This window comes from Peromyscus eremicus, chromosome 7 (assembly GCF_949786415.1).
Source record: "Peromyscus eremicus chromosome 7, PerEre_H2_v1, whole genome shotgun sequence".
NCBI lineage: Eukaryota > Metazoa > Chordata > Mammalia > Rodentia > Cricetidae > Peromyscus > Peromyscus eremicus.
Window position 1 is genome coordinate 61,896,203 of NC_081422.1, and position 17,262 is coordinate 61,913,464.

At 46.5% G+C, this 17,262-nt stretch overlaps 1 protein-coding gene across 1 annotated transcript in view; it reads right to left on the bottom strand.

The window, feature by feature from the left end:
* Positions 1 to 17,262, bottom strand: part of Tln2 (talin 2) — a 432,507-nt gene that overhangs the window by 99,598 nt on the left and 315,647 nt on the right. Inside the window, 6 exon segments of the mRNA XM_059268180.1 lie at positions 1,000 to 1,197; positions 2,978 to 3,097; positions 4,169 to 4,377; positions 12,319 to 12,421; positions 13,681 to 13,809; positions 16,241 to 16,375. Coding sequence (XP_059124163.1) covers positions 1,000 to 1,197; positions 2,978 to 3,097; positions 4,169 to 4,377; positions 12,319 to 12,421; positions 13,681 to 13,809; positions 16,241 to 16,375 — 894 coding nt within the window.

Consider the following 17,262-nt stretch of genomic DNA (forward strand, 5'->3'; position numbering starts at 1 on the left):
GAGCTAGGAACAACTCCCGAGGTGGAGGCACAGACGACATCAGAGCAGTCGGTCTGCAGCTGTATAACCAGAGTCTGCTCATCCCCGAGCAGATGCTTGAAGCAAGATGCACGTGGCAGAGAAGGAAATCTGTGTCCAAGTGGGCCAGCCAGGAGTTCTGCTTTCTCGTTATCTGGGAGTGTTGAGGGACTGGGAGGGGAGAATGAGAGGCACACCAGGGCAGAGACCGGGCAATGATTCGAGCATCTTGCTCAACAATGCTGGAGTTGTCAAGCATCTTGCACATCCCAGCCTGGCACAAACGCCCAGCACTATGTAGATATGCAGAGCCGACAGTATCCCAGAAGGATCCGGCTGGTGAAGAATACACTTCTCACTCAGCTCGCTAACTGACAAATTACCTTTTGTAGAAAATGTAGCAGGAAATACCCTGGGTATCTTTTTAGGGAGTTCATAAAACCTCAAAAAAAAAAAAAAAAAAAAGCAAAGCAAAGCAAAACAAATTAACAAAAACCCAGCCCTGCTATCTGGTGCCAGACCAGTCATGTTCCCTAGCATTTATAAATAAGTGGCTCATCTCTCTATCCGAATGAGGTCATTTTTGACCACCTGAAAGTACCAGATGTAATCCATTCAAACAAATCCACCAAACTACAAATACACACAGATGTGTGTTCATGTTCGTGCATTTTCCCACTTCATCTCTGATACAAATGCTTTCCCTTCCTACCCTCTACCTGCCCGCCCCCCCCCCCCCCCAAATGCAAGTAAAATGATATATAGGCTCTGTTGCTGGTAGAGTGTGGGAAAAGTCAGCCTCATCCCCAGCACGGCTGTGCATGCCAAGCCTGTGAGGTCACAGAATTTCCAAGGCAGTCAAGGAAGATGCTGTAGCTTGTTTACAGAATCCCGTTTCCCACTCACCTAGCTGCCCTCAGCTGGAGGGTCTACCAGAGCGAGGAGGCTCAGGTGAGCAACGTAAGCCACCTTCCCACCTACCTGCGCCTGGCCAGCCATCTCAATGCCAGCATCCAGGAACTCATCGAAGTCATCACTGAACTTTCCAGAAGCGGCCGCCAGCTCTCCACTCTGGCCCCTCGTGGCGTGGACGACTTCCCCAGCAGACTGGTTCAGATCCGCAGCAGCCTGGTTCAGCTCACTCTGGGCTTCCTGGAAAGGCTTTGTGCTGGGAGGTAGCTGTCAGGACAGAAGACACATGCCACGGGAAGTTTTACTTTGCGTCAGAGGGGCGAAGGTATTGTGGATGGAACAGGGACTGCCCAGGGATGTGCTTCTGAGTCATCCAAGTAGAAGATGGCAGGTCCAAAAGAAACAAACGGCTATCTGGGCTATCTGCGGTGCCTATCAGCATACCGAAGAGCACGCTGGCCTCCAGGCTCAGCATAACAAGTCCTGTGGCTCTTCTCACCCTACCCTTTACCCTAAACTCCAGCTCACAGGCTCCCCTCACCCTGCTTCTCATGCCCACATAACCCTGCCATTTCAGCCATGTACTCTCTTGGGTCCTCTCTCTCTTCCTCTCTCGGCCCCTTCTCTCTCAGTCTCCTCTGACTTACTTATTCTCTTCAACTTCTCCCCTCATCCCCCTCATCTCATGACCTGGTCAAGTCTGCTGGCCATGTTCAGTTCACTACTTTCTCTCCAGGGCCTTCAACACATATCCATCCACCCATCCACCCATCCACCCACCCACCCATCCACCCATCCACCCACCCATCCACCTACCTACCCACCCACCCATCCACCCATCCACCCACCCATCCACCTACCTGCCCACCCACCCATCCACCCATCCATCCACCCACCCAACCATCCACCCATCCATCCACCCACCCACCCATCCACCCATCCACCCACCCACCCAACCACATTTATGGAACGTCCACTTTGCAGACACTAGAGAGCTAAATATGGTGAAAGCAGCTATTCTCCAATCACGGACACCCACTGAAATGGCAGGGCCAGGATTCATGCCCAAGCAACTCAACTCTGGGCTCCAGTCTCCACCCTCCTTTGTGTCTCTCCTGATGGAAACCCTCAGTTTAAGATTTTTAGAACTAAGAGGTTGATGATAGCCAACTTCAAGTCACATTCTTCTTAATAAATAACTACCAATTTTGTTTTTATTAGTGGTCCTTGCAAATAACTTAAAAGCGGGGAGGCAGACACCAGTACAGTATCATTTGTGGAATTACAGTTATCAAGGTTGCAGACCCCACTAAGCACCCACATGCGCTGCTGGACATCTGTAACCAGAAGAAACAGACAAATGCTCTCCATGCTTCCTTCAGCGTGGGCTAGGAGAGGGCCCCAAGGAAAAAACCTTTAGGAAGCCTTCTTTCTTACTTAGTCTTGAGCAGGTCCCCCTCTGTCCTTGGACTGTCTGTCACCATCTGTCATGCCCTGATAAAGATCTAGATGATCAATCATAGCCTCTTTTCTGTCCCACTCCGATGACTCAAGAGCAGTCAGTGTGAAAAGCTCCACCCTGGGGGTTGCGGAGATAGTACCATTGGTAAAGGTGCTGCCTTACCAGCGTGAAGACTGGAGTTCAATTCACTCACATAAATGTCTGGGAGTGGTGGTGCACACATGTAACCCCAGTGGTGGTGGGATGGGAAGCTCACGGACCAGCTAGCCTGGCCACTGAGAGATCCTGCTTCAAACAAAAAGTAGAAGGCACCCAAGGAACGACACCTGAAGCTGTCCTCTGGTCTCCAGAGGCATGTGCACACAGATGCATGCATGTAGCTGCAAATACATGTGCTCTCACACTAGTACAAACTCTTCCCTGACAATTCCTCCCTTGGGATGTTTGTTGACCAGAAAGGAAATAGAAAACGGCAGAAAACCAGGACTCTTAAGAGAAATGCGCAGAGATCCAGGGAGGGGGAAAGTCATGCTCCCTCCGTGGGTGGACAGCTACCAGGTACCCCTTCCCAGACAAGGACCTCACCGAATCTACAAGCAGCTTCTTGCTGGACTCCCCGATGCTCTTCAAGGCCACATCCACATCCTTCTGGCCAGGGAGGCAATTCACGCAGTTATTCAAGGAGTGAGACACAGCTTTGGCCACCTGGACACACAGAGGGAGGGAGGGGAACACCTTAAGAAAGCCACTTCCGGCATAAATGCCTTTGCACATTTGTTGAGAAAGAGCAGAGAAAATATGCAGAGCTGACATCAACATGGGAATTATTCATCGGCAGCTACCCAACACTGTTAACTAAATGAAATCACCTTGGCCAGGTCTCTAGTCTCTGCTACCCTGGTGCTGAGAGTAACAGCCTTTGATGCTGCACATGCCATCTGCTCCCCAGAGCCAGGATGAGCCGCAGCTCTGGAATCCAAACACAGAATTCCCCAATATGAGGCCAGGCCCTAAAGTATAGGCACTTTCTCTTAAATGAAACAGAAATGCCTCCCTTATCTGGAGTCCTGCTGAGGTCCCCAAGGCTGAAGCTGTTCTTTGGAGCATATCTAAACCTGTGATTGATTCTTCTCAGTGAACCTCTGGTGTTCAAAGACCTCAAAACACCCCACTTTCACAATGGGCAAAGAGGGTGCTCCGGCACATTCAGCCCAACCTGGTGAGGATGTCGGCATACTGCCTTTCAGGAATACTGAGATGGGTCCCTGCTGGCATGCTCCGGTTGTCTCAGTTAAAAGGGAAGCTGGGGAGCGGGCAGCAACATTCTATTTAATTCTAAAACATCTATCTTCCCAGTCCCATGTCAAGAACACGGGAACAGATTGTCTGTCCCTAGTGAGTTGGTTTCATTGGGGAGTTGAAGAATCATCAGAAGAGATTAAGGGAGTCTGTTCAGAACCTTTGGGTAGCAGGACCCTACTTCACCAGGAAGAGGAGTTTAGCAAAGTAGACATAAGCTCCAGGTAAGCATGCTATGTCTAGAGTACCAAGCCAAACAGAGTTCAAAGCCCCCATGTCACTGTTGACTAAGAATTAAGTAGATTAATGTGGGAAATACTAGGTAAGACATAATAGTGAGTATCATGTATGGTCAGTTTTGTTACCACACACATGTTGGAAGGATCTGAAAATACATGAGTCCCAAGCACTTGTGCCAGGAAAATGTGTCCAGAAAGCACAACCCCAGTGACCACGGTTCCCAGTTCCCAGGCTCACCTGGGCTAACCTCTGCTGACTTTCTGTATCTCCAGGTGCAATTAAGGCCTGCTTAGCTTCTTGGATGAGCATGGCCGAGCCCTCCATCACATCCCGAGCAGAATCTAACATGGCATGAGCAGCCTCGGGGTCATTTGTGGACGCAGCCACTCCCCGGGCAGCCTGGGCCAATGTTTTCAGAGCTTGGGCTGTTTCTCTAGCTGCCACTCCTGCGGAGGAAAGCCTGTTAGAGTTTCTATTAAATTCCATTGGAAGTTACATCTCTCCTCTACAATAACCCTGGAGTCCAGATTAATTTTTGACAAATGTGAATTGCTGTGTTTCTCAACGAAGTAGTTCACCCCCTTGTGTCCAAGCCAATCAAAAGAGACAGCAATATATGAAATGCCCCATACTTCAGCTTCCCTTGTTTCTATTGCTTCACATGTCTCTAGATCTAAAATACCACATTCATGGGAGGTGCGCAGATGGAGTGCATAGAATGTGGGAAGTTATTTTAATACACTAACTTTCCCAATTGCCTTTACAGTGGCATAAACTATACATATAAAAGAAAGAATGAGCAGTTCAGTGAATTTGCATGGATAGATACATCCACCATTATAGTGTCCTTCCCCAACAATGCTCCTCACACTGGAAGTAATTAATCTTATTTGTCACCTTAGACTAGCTTAAAGGAACCACACAATTTACACTCATTTGAATCTGTTTCTATCTCTAACTATCAAGGCTGTGAGTTCAAGTGGTGCTGTTCTGTGTAACTATTTCTCTTTCCTCCTGTATGATCTTATATAAAGGTCCTAACATTTGCATATCTGTTCCTCTGCTGACAGAAGCTACGTTGTTTTGTGTTTGAGATAAAACTCCCAAGAAAGGTCTTATGTGTGCACTCAGTTGAACATGTGGAACCACATATCTCGAAAAAAAATCCAGGATTTGAATGACTGAGTCACAGAGGGCTAATGCAGCTTTAGAAAATGTATACAGCAGGTTTCCAGAACGTTTTTGCCATTCCACACTCTTCTGTATCATAACTAGTAGGTACTGTCGGAGTTTGAATTTCAGCGGGTCTGTAGCTGCATCTCAACTGTATTTTAACTTTCACACCCTAAAAGAGTAATCATCCAAGTTTTATTTTTGTCGCTATGACAAATAACCTGGCAAGAAGCAATGGAGGGGAGAAAAGTGTTTGCTTGGCTTATAATTCCAGGTTGTAGTCCACTCCTGCAGAAAGGCAAAACAGGAACTCAGACCACCACAAAAGCAGAGAAAGAGAATCAAGGCATGGTTGCTCCTTGCCTGTGTTTTCATTTCCTTTACACTATTCAAAACCCCTGCCTAGGGAATGATGCTGCCAACAATTTGCTCACAGATATTAGAGGGCCCAGCAATCAAGAGCTCACACATAGGCATGCCCACAAGCCAACCTGGGCTAGATGACTGCTCACTAAGATTCTCTTTCCATGGGACTAGAGAGATGGTTCAGCAGTTAAGAATACTTGTTGTTCTTGCAGAGGTCGTAAGTGTGGTTCCCAGCACCCACCCAGCTCACAACTGTCAATAGTCCAGTTCCAAGGGATCTGAGAACCCTCTTCTGACCTCTGAGGGCACCAGCTATGCACATGGTACACATACATACATTCATGCAGGCAAAACTCATACACATAAAAAATAAATCTTAATTTCCTTCAAAGATTCCCTTTCCAGATAATTTTAGGCTGTGCCAAGCTGACAGTTAAAACTAACTAGTATGGGGATGATGTTGAGGACACTTAAACAAATACATTGAATGGCTACTGGATATCCTCTTGGGAAGTGTCTATCTTTAAATCCATTTTGATGTAGATAGCAGGCCTAGGGAGTGATGAATATAAACCAGTCCTTTAAGGGATCAGCATCACCTCATGCAGAATAAACACATGTCTAACTATGAGGCCCCTGGTCCTGAGACCACCAAAGAGAGGACGAAGCATGGAGGAACCTTTCTCCCTTGAACAAAGGAATCTGATCTACCCCAGAGCTTATCTCAAGAAATGGCTTCCCATAAGGCCTAGCAGTGAGAATGTCCTGACTACAGGACACTTCCTAGGCAGCACTGGATCTGGATCTGAGGTTCCTAGCTTCCTGCCACACACTCTTTAGTGTGTTCTTTGGAAGAGTGAGGTGTGAGGGCCTCTTGCTGGAACATGGGGGCTGTGCATGGAAACTACTCCTTTCAGTCTGGGGTATAGCTTTCTACAGAGTTGTTCTTCAAGTCATCACAGACACAGTCAGCGATCTTCCCTGTGGTATCCATGAGGCTCGATAAGAAGAAAAGCCCCAGACCCCCAAAACCCAGCCACGTCTGCAGCTGCAGACTCACTAATCTATGAATGGTCTGTGTGTTACACAGCTGGGATGGGAGTGTTGCAACCTAACCATGGCAGGTCACAGCACTGCCAATCTACTGTTGGTCAGGCAGCCTGCGGAAAGGAAGGGCATCAAACTCAGGATTTCCTTCTTTGTGTGTGTGTGGTGTGTGTGTGTGTGTGTGTGTGTGTGTGTGCTTGTGTGTGTGTGATGGGCATGTGTGTGTGTGACGTGTGTGTGACAGGTATGTTTGTGTGTGTGTGTGTGTGTGTGTGTGTGTGTGTGTGTGTGTGATGGGTGTGTTTGTAATATGTGTGACAGGTATGTGTGTGTGTGTGTGTGTGTGTGATGGGTGTGTTTGTAATATGTGTGACAGGTATGTGTGCATGTGTTTGTGTGATGGATGTGTTTGTAATATGTGTGACAGGTGTGTGTGTGTGTGTGTGTGTGTGATGGGTGTGTTTGTAATATGCGTGACAGGTATGTGTGTGTGTGTGTGTGAGATGTGTTTGTAATATGTGTGACAGGTGTGTGTGTGTGTGTGTATGTGATGGGTGTGTTTGTAATATGTGTGACAGGTATGTGTGTGTGCGTGTGTGTATGTGATGGGTGTGTTTGTAATATGTGTGACAGGTGTGTGTGTGTGTGTGTGTATGTGATGGGTGTGTTTGTAATATGTGTGACAGGTGTGTGTGTGTGTGTGTGTGTGTATGTGATGGGCATGTGTGTGTGTGTGATGTGTATGTGTGACAGGTATGTTTGTGTGTGTGCAGGCACTACAGAAGTCCAGAATAGAAAACACAAAGGGCCAAGGGGAGAAACATTCTATGTTTCAGCTTTTGGCTCAGTGTTGAAGGATGTCATCGCTCAGAAGAACTCCAGATGTGGTCAGGCCCTCATCTCACTGTCTTCCCTGCCAAGTGTCTGTGTGTCTAGACTGCTGTCTCTCTCACAGGCCATAGCTTCCCACAAGTTTCAGGAATGGCTGAGAATTAACTGTTGAAGATTCTAGGCTGTGATTCTTTTTAAGACATCTATTGCCAGTGCCCTTTTATTATTTGGATTCTTAAATCCACTTCTATTCAAATTCTATGAGAATTTTAAAAAGATGAAATATTCACAATATACAATTAGAAAAGATGTGTTTATGTAAAGCTACTGAATGGAAAATGTTTTATAGATTAGCATGATATAAAATTTTTAAGATTACATTTTATTGACTTATTTTGTGTGAGTGAACATGGCTGTGTAGGTGTAAATATAGTTGTGTGTGTGTGTGTGTGTGTGTGTGTGTGTGTGTGTGTGTGTGTGTGTAGGCAGGTGTGTCATCATGGCATGCACGTGGAGGTCAGAAAGCAACTTGTGGGAGTCAGTTTCTTTTTCTTCTTCCGTGAGGGTTCCAGGAATTGAACTCAGATCATCAGGCTTGGCAGCAAGCATTTCTACCTGCTGAGCCATCCTCCTGGCCCTTCAGGTGATTTCTGAAAGGCAGAAACTGGAAAGCCAGGCTCTAAAACCCTACCCCTGTCCTTGCCATGGATCCTCTATTGAGGACTCACTGTGAAACCTCAAGGCACAACAAAGGCTCCTCTTTGGAGGAACCAGGTTTCCCAGACAGAGGAAGTCACAGCATCAAAAAGATGAAACAGGGCCACCAGAGAGCCCATTGAACCTCGAAGGCCCAACATGGCTGCACTCACATGTTTTCAATGGGAATCCCCATCGGATCATGTGACCCAAATCAGCACTCTCCCTCCTCCTCCTCCTCCTCCTCATGACCCTACTACCCCACAATTGCTTTTCTGGTCAAGTGTACACGAAGATCTGTAACCCAACAGGGGCAAACTATAAAACACACATCTGCTCTAATAGCTGTAATCCTTGGAGAACATAGTTTCTTTCACATCTGGATCTTCAATTATACTGGATAGCAGAGTTTCAGGACAGCAAGAGATATCAAGCATATCGGCATTCTATGAAGTTGTTTTTGAAAGAGGGTCTCATGTCACCCAAGCTAGCTTTGAGCTCCTGATCCTCCTGTCTCTAGGCACATGCTACCATACCCAGCTCTCAGAATGTTTGTTATTTTCAGAATTCACATATATTGCATGTCAAACTAGTGCTGGACCACAACGCAAGGCTCCAAGATGGATTTAGGAATGATGTAAATCTTTAATCTGTTTTGAAGTACTTGCAAAAGGTTGTACGTAGCTGTGTTAAATGGTTTAGAAATATATTTGGGCTATTTAACTGGCCAAACGAAAACCTAGTTGCATCTAGGTACAGCCCACTAATAGTTAATGTGTAGCCACTGAACATTCCACAGGCCTCAAGTATGGGGGAGGGAGCTAGACTCAGAGAGCAACTGTCCACCCTTGTTCTCTTCTTCCCTCGCTTCCTGCACTCTTCAACTCCGCTGAAACTGCCTCCACCCAGATGGGCAAGGACCTCCTTACTCCTAAAGCGAATGGAGGCTTCTCCATGGCCCTACGTGACTCTCTGAGGAGCAACCCTTTGTCTCCAGAGACACACCATCTCTTGCCCGTGGATGTGGCTCCTCTTTCTATCATTCAGCGTCATCTTTCACTAGCTAACCTTTTCCCAATCGGCTACTCACTCCAGGCAAACTTTTCCACAGTTAAGGTTTCAATGACCATGACTAAACTAATAATTACAAAATCTCTGTTTCCAGCCAAGCCTCCTCTCCTAAGAGAGCCAGAGAGCAAACTGCCTATATCCCCTCTATTTGTACACCCACCAAGTACTTCAAGCCAAGTCCATCTGAAGTTAGAACTGCATCCTTGAACTTCAACTCTCGACCCTCTCAATCTTGCGATCTTACCCTGGAAGCTCATGGGACTCTTGAGTTAGCTGCCAGGCCTAAGAATTCTCAATGTTGTCTTCCTTACCTCCATGTCTGCCACATTCTAACCAATCACCAAGCAGTGTCAGCTTGCTTTAATCTATCACCTTGGATGCATCACTGCCATACTCTAGATCTAGAGTGTTCAAACCTCAAAGGTCCACGTGTTAAAGACTTGGTCCCCAAGGTGATGCTAGTAGCTTTAAGATACATGGCCTAGTGGGAGGACTTGAGGACACTGGCCACACGCTCTTGAAGGTGGTTATGACATACACTCTCTGTGCCTTCCTTCTTACTCTTTTGCTTTCTGGCCACGAGGTGAGTGGTTTTGTTTTATTACATGCTCCTGCCTTTCTATGCTGCATCGCCCAACACTCAAATAATTATGGACTAGAGCCACCATGAGCCACAATGAACTAACTCTTCCTCTACAGACGTTAATTACCTCAGGTGTTTTATTTTAGTGACATAAAGCTAATTACCACAGAAGATCACCACCTCTTGTCCAAATGAATTCAACAGTCTGGTTGTTGGTCTTTCTTCTTTCTGTTGTTTCTCTCCAGTCTATTCCACACGTAGGAGGAAGGGTCACCCAGAGGACACTGTCATCTGTCTCCACAGCTAAAACCCTCCAATGGTTTCATATGGCTTTTGGTGAAACTCCAAGCATTCATGTTGCCTACGAGGCCCCTTGGTGTCTGCACCTTGGCTCAGCTTTCCTGCTATGTCTTTCTTGACTGCCTTTTACTAGAAGCTTCTCGGTTCCTTGACTTAGCCTTCTCTCTCACCTTTGAGACCTCACACACACAGCACCCATTTCAACACCACCCTCTCAATGCCTGCCAACGCTGAATGGCTTGCTATCTAGGCCAACCAAGGAGGCTGCCTGCCATTCTGCATGTTGTCTGTCCCAGATGATATAACTGTAGGGTTCCAGCAGTCTCCCCTCCTCAAAGCACACATTTCACCAACAAACAGAACCTGCCAAACTTCTGGGATCGTGTAGGAGTTTCTAAAATGTAAACTTCTTCTGGGATCGTGTAGGAGTTTCTAAAATGTAAACTTCTCTCCTGTCTTCTAGTTTGTAAGAATTCATACTTCCATTTCTCTTTCTCCTGGAGCCCTTTAAAATGTCCCCAGTGATCTTCAACACCCTGGTCTCCTCTGAAAATTTCCCTTATTTCTGATTAGGACAGAATTGTATATTTTTATTACTGCACATACTGTGTTATACTATATAATGTTGATTCCTGCTTTGCTCTTTTATTTTTCAAGTAATAAATATGTGCATTTTTAATTTTGCTTGGAGGGATGGCAGATTAACTCACTGCAAACCAACCCTCTCACAGAGAAACTGGGAAACATATGGCTGAAGTCAGTTGGGCAACAGGAAGGCATCAAGGTAGAGCGGGCCAAGATCTTGGAAGAATGAAAAGTGCAGAGAGGAGCCCACGGCTCAGGACAGCTTCTTCCTGTCAGGCATTTCCTAATTTATAACAGCTGCAAGAGAGAGAGACCCCGAGCCAGGGCTGCAAGCACACGGGCGTAGGGCGAGAGAATAGTTCCAAGCATGAGAGGATGCAGCCTTGGTGTGCACTGCAGCCTTGGTACGCACTGCAGCCTTGGCGCGCACTGCAGCCTTGGCACGTACTGCAGCGTTGGCGCACACTGCAGCGTTGGTGCACACTGCAGCATTGGTGCACACTGCAGCGTTGGTGCACACTGCAGCGTTGGTGCACTGCAGCCTTGGCACACACTGCAGCCTTACCACATCCTCACTTGTACACTAAGGGCTACACCATGAAAGGTAAACCGGAAACAGATGTCATGACTTGCAGCCAGCGGTCTCTGCTTTTCCCTTTCATTAGTTACACGGCCTCTTACTCACAGCCTCCTAATTAAGGACTCTTCTGCCTTTCAGAGACAGCCACTTGGCACTGGAAAAGCTCAGGTCCCCTTAGTGGCCTGTCCTGCAACACAACTCAGCTTCCTTCTTGCTGGCTGCCCTCCTTCCATCACTCCCTGGAGTGATGGAGACCCTGAGGACTGTTCCTTCAGCTCGACCATTCCCTTCACCTGCCTTCCGTCTGTCCATCCTTGTACACCTATATATCTCCTCTAAACAGTGTCCTCATATGCTCATTAATTATCTGTACCCTAGTCCTTTACCAGTTTTGTTTTTTATTTGGTAGACAAAAGAAGCTGGCATGCTCTTCATGAGTGGCGCGTCCTCTGCCTTCCTCCATAGTCTCAGTTGATATTCTTTTTTTGTAGCTTTTACGTTTTTTATACTTTGGTGGGATTTCTGGAGTCAGAGATAGTCCTAGAAGTGTACAATTATCTCCACCTCCCTCGGAGTCTAACAAAGGATCTATATGGAGTTTGAGAATCACTTTATTGCATTATATCCTTGTATGGTTAACATTTGTCAAGCTGACAGGATCTAGATCCCCCAGGCTGGGGAGGCAGATCTTCAATCATGTCTGTGAGGGAGTTCTGAGTTAGGCTGAGTGAGGGGAGAACATCCATCATCATTGCAGGCATTAGCATAGGCTGGGGTCCTGTTCTGAATAAATAGAAGGCAGCAAGCTGAGAAGCAGTATTCATCTCTCTCTGCTTCCTGACTGTGTGTGCCATGTGACCAGCCGCCTCATGTTCCTGCCAACATGACTTCTCGGCCATGATGGACTATATTGCCTTAAACTGTGAGTCAAAAATAAACGCTTCTCTACTGGACACTTGCCAGGTATTTTCAACACAACCATGAAAAAAGTATCAACTACGCTTGCGAAGAGCTTAGCAACAAGACTGTGCTTGATGGATGCGCTGTGAAGCTGAGGGGAAAAGGCAAGTTGACTGTCAACCCGTGAACCTCCCTCTCCAGACCAGCGGGTGTGCAACCGCACCACATGCATCACGAAGGCCCCGAGAGTCCTACCTGTATAGTGCTCGTTGCCCTGAGCAGCGCAGGTGAGGAGCTGTGCCATGGAGGAGCCCACTCCCTTAGAGGTGCTTCCCAGGTCCTGAGCACACTTCTCTAGCTGTAAGAAAACCCAAGGAAGGCAGAACTGAGAAAAGAAACATTCTCTGAGGTCTTAGCAGGATTTAGAACAATGATGCAGATGGGAACCTGAACCTGAGTTCTTTCTCACCTGAGTCAGCTGGACAGGACAGGGAAAAATGGCCTGGCTTAGACTAAGTGAGTTGGTGCAGGTGAAACAACGTGAGTTACTGAGCCTCACTAAGCCCCACTCCTGAAGGGACCGAGCTAAGAAGGCCTTCAGCAAATGGAGGCAGCTCCTTAGCAGGCTGTAGCTATTAGCATGATGCCTTTAGAAACTCCAAAAGAAATCATTAGTGGGCAGTAATTATGCCTTGGCAGGAAGCAGGCAGACATCCAACCACACCAGCTTCCTGGCTTGTGGGACCACTAACACAGTCCAGTTTGGTCATTATCCTTCAAGGAGTTCAAACTGAAAGGCATGCAAGGAAAATGGAGGTTTGGAGTAGCAACTGAGACTATGGAGGAAGGCAGAGAGAGGGCGCGCCACTCATGAAGAGCATGTCAGCTTCTTTTGTCTACCAAATAAAAAACAAAACCGGTAAAGGACTAGGGTACAGATAATTAATGAGCATATGAGGACACTGTTTAGAGGAGATATATAGGTGTACAAGGATGGACAGAAAGATAAGAGAACATATACAGTCTAAAACATACAGCACCTTCCCCAATGAAGGCCATACCTCCAGATGAAAATGGAGTCTGGCCCATCATAGCCAAGGACAGAACACAGTATGTACAACCCCTGCATTCTCGCCTCTGGCAAATGCTTTCTCTAAAAACAGCAAGGTGGGCCTGAGGGAGGACTCAACCAGAGGGTAAAGGTGTTTGCCACTAAGCCTGATGACCTGAGTCTAATACCTGGGATCCAAACAGCAGAAGGAAAGTACTCCTGAACACTGCCCTATGACCTCTACCCCCTATAACACACACACACACACACACACACACACACACACAAATGGACAAAAATAAATAAAAATTATAATGCATTATTTTGCATTCTACTTGATCCACTGTCTGGTGCAAATGTACAATTTACACTGTATCAGTCTTTCCTGGAGTTTGCAGAGTCACCTGGGCTACACAGTGAGATACTGTTAAAAAAAAAGGAAGGAAGGAAGGAAGGAAGGAAGGAAGGAAGGAAGGAAGGAAGGAAGGAAGGAAGGGAGAGACAGAGAGGCAAAGACAGAGAGAGAGAGAAGAGAGAGATGGTCGAACCCACCCCAAACGTCCTACCGTTTCTCCTGGAAGTGGCTTCAGTTGACCTTCTGCAGCGGCCATCTTGGCATCCTGCAGCTCATTCTTGAGAGTCTGCACTGTGTTTAGTGCAGAATCGATTTCCATGGGACCACAGGCTTCATGGGCCTGCCAACAGAGTGGTGGATATGTGCATACAGTAGGCTTGGGAAACCGTCTCTAACACTCTGCAACCTAGCAAATGTTTTCCTAGACACTCCCGGTAACTCTGCCTCAAGGAGAAGGCAAGGGTAGCAAGGATTTCCCCAGAGAGGACAGAACCACCGTCACTCAGGTCCTTAACCATGTTTTCCTAAGTCATTAATTAGGTGTGTCTTAGGACTGCAGACACTTAAAAACCTCCTGGAGGCTACTTTACACTCAGACCTAGAAGATGCATTTTTGATCCACTGGGCCTGAGTTGCAGTGACAGGGCACAGCAGAGCATGTACGTACAGAGAGGCTTGGGATGTACTCAGGGTTGTGTGCACAGAGGCTCGGGACACATATGGCAAGGTAGCAATAAGCAAACCGAGGGAGGACTCCACAGAGAGCCCGCAGCAACTTCTTTTCATACATTTCAATACCGTACATCATTATCCTTCCATACTAAAGATTTATAAATTCCCCCATCTAATTATTTGCTTTACTTATTTAAATCTCTTGATCATCTAGAACACTGGCCTCCAACAGTCAGGACTTCATGGCCCCAACACATATTAATAAACTTTATGCATATGTAATTTTGCCTATCAGTATTCTAAACACTTATAAATTATCACTCTGTGAAAGCAGCAGTAAATATGAGGTGGCTGACTTTTATGTGTCCATGTTATTAGGTACAGAAGCTCAGAGAGTCTAACAAATGTGTCAGTGACAGGGGCCCAATTCAAATTCACACTGTCTGATTTCAGAGACTTCATGCCTTCCGATGCATTGAAAAAAAATAAATTAAAAGCTCTCATGGCCTCCTCTTGGACTAGGAGACAGTCTTGCTTAAGTATCACTTTGGGGCTCACTGTTCCAGGGTCGCTGTTTGATGCTGGCATATGCCAAGATTCACTGAGAAAACGGAGCCTGCAGCTGTGTGGGCTGCATGGCTTGTGGTGTGGATAGGCTTTGCCAGAGGCATGCTGGGTACCTGTATTCTAATAAGCACCCCGCCACACACAGCAGGCTGGTACAGTGTGGATGGTTCCAGGACCTCTTTAATAGTCTAAGGCCCTGTGCACTTCACTTTGGCAATGGAGAATCTCTGTTCATGTCAGGCATTCAAGTTGGCTTCTATTTCCTTCTCTCACCACTTTATGAGGCTGCTAGTTTCTATAAAGGGATTGCTACAAGGAAACAAATGAATTCAAGCCAGAACTCCATGCTAATAACTACATCAGAGTCATAACGAGCTCCTTTGATAACTGAGTTTCAGAGACAGAGATTTATTGCATCCCCCAGTCTGTTCTACTGAGACTCTGTTAAGGCAAACATGTCCATGTAAGGTATGAAAACGTTTTAGGGAAGAAAATCATAGGTAAGATGACAGCCACACTCTCAAATAGATTTTCTACCTACATAGCTTGTTTCTAAGTTCTCAAGATGATACATGGAAGATGTGGATATAATCAATTACTGCTTTAGTTTGGATCTGAAATGCTGGTGTCTCTCTCATGTGATCAAGGATTAGTCCCAGCCCATGGTACTCCGGGGAGGTGTTGGGACCTTTAGGAGGTTGGGGCCTAGGGGAAGGAAGACAGGTTACTGGGAGTGTGACTTTGAAGGAGTGATTGGGACCCTGGCTCCATCTTGTATCTTTTGCATGCTGGCTGCCATGAAGTGAGCGAATTCCACCTGCCTGTGTTTTCACCAAGGCACATAGTATTGTTACCAGCTACAGGCAAGAGGGCCGACTGACAGCGAGCAGAAATCCGTGATGATGTCCCCTCTTCCTCCTCCTCCTTCACTCTCTCTCAGTTCTTTCCTTCCTCACCACCCTCACTCTTCCATTTTTTTTTTTTTTTTTTTTTTTTTTTTAAAGACAGGGTCTTACAAAGTCCTGGATGGCCTGTGTAGCCAATAAGCTAAAGATGACTTGAACTCCTGGAAGCTTCTGTCTCCATCTACCAAGTGCTGGGTTTACAGGCATGTGTCGGCATGCTTGACTAAACCTTTGTTCCTTTTATGTTGACTCTCTTGGGCATTTGTCATAGTAACGAAAAGCTATTTAGCATACATAAATTGGCCTGCAATTTATCTGGTACCAAGACACTTAAGATTGGCAGTGTACCCTAAGACTGAAAACAGACCATCACTTGTCTCAGAAAATAGGAAGAGATGAAGTATATAACTTGAACCCATTTGTAACCAGAAGGTGACGATCAAGCCTAGGAGCTTATGTTAAATGTTAACCTGTAGTGCTATCTTTAACGGTCTTTAAATGAAAGAGACAGCTCTGTTGAGAAACTGGCCCAGCAGTGCTAGGGCCTGGATGGCCTTCTTCACACAACATCACAAAGAGATGAAAAGCTGCCTGAAGAGCTAACCACTGGGACAAGGCCCCACTTGCCTTCTGCGAGGCGGTGCGCAGCTCGGCCAGGCTGGTCGCCAGGTTCTTCGCACACTGACTCAGCTGCATGGCCGCGGCCTGGTCACTCACAGTGGGGACCGCTGCCTTGGCAGAGGATACCATCTTGCTTCCAGGCTGTGGAGAGATGAACAGAAAGTAAGATATCTCCTGGACAACGAGATGCTGAGAGATCCAACAGCTCTGTCTCCACAGTGACTAGAGCAAATATTGCCCTAAAACAGGGTGTGGTTGTTTGTATGAAAAATATCTCCCATAGGCTCAGGTGTCTGAACACTTGGGGAATCTTTATAAGATGGAGCCTTGCCAGAGAAGTGTGTCACTGGGTGTCTAAGGGTTATCATTGTTGTGACAAAACACCATGACCAAGGCAACTTGGGAAGGAAAGGGTTTATTTGTCTTATGCTTCCACATCACACTGTTCATCATTGAAGGAAGTCAGGAAAGGAACTCAAACAGGACAGGAACCCGGAGGCAGGAGCTGATGGATGTAGAGGCCATGGAAGGGTCTAACTGACTTGCTTCCCATGGTTTGCTCAGCCTGCTGTCTTATAGAACCCAAGACCACAAGCCCAGGGGTGACACTACCTACAATGGGCTGGGCCCTTCCCCAGCAATCATCAATTTAAAAAATGCTCTACAGGCTTATCTGCTTACAGTCCAATCTTCTGGAGGCATTTTCTCAATTGAGGTTCCCACCTTTCAGATGACTATAGCTTTACAACAAGTTGATATAAAATGAGCCAACACACAGGGCAAGGCTTTGAAGGTTCATAGCACCACCCTACTTCCTGTCTCTTTCTAACTGCTTCCTGTGTGCAGATGAGATGTGATGAGCCAGGATTCTGTCGCTGTCATGCCATACCCTCTCACTATTAATGGACTCCATCTCTCTGGAACTGAAGACAAAATAAACCCTTCCTTCCTTAACTTGTCTTTGGTCATGCTATTAGTTGTCACTGCCACAAAGAATAACTAATACAGAAGGACACGTTAAATATCAA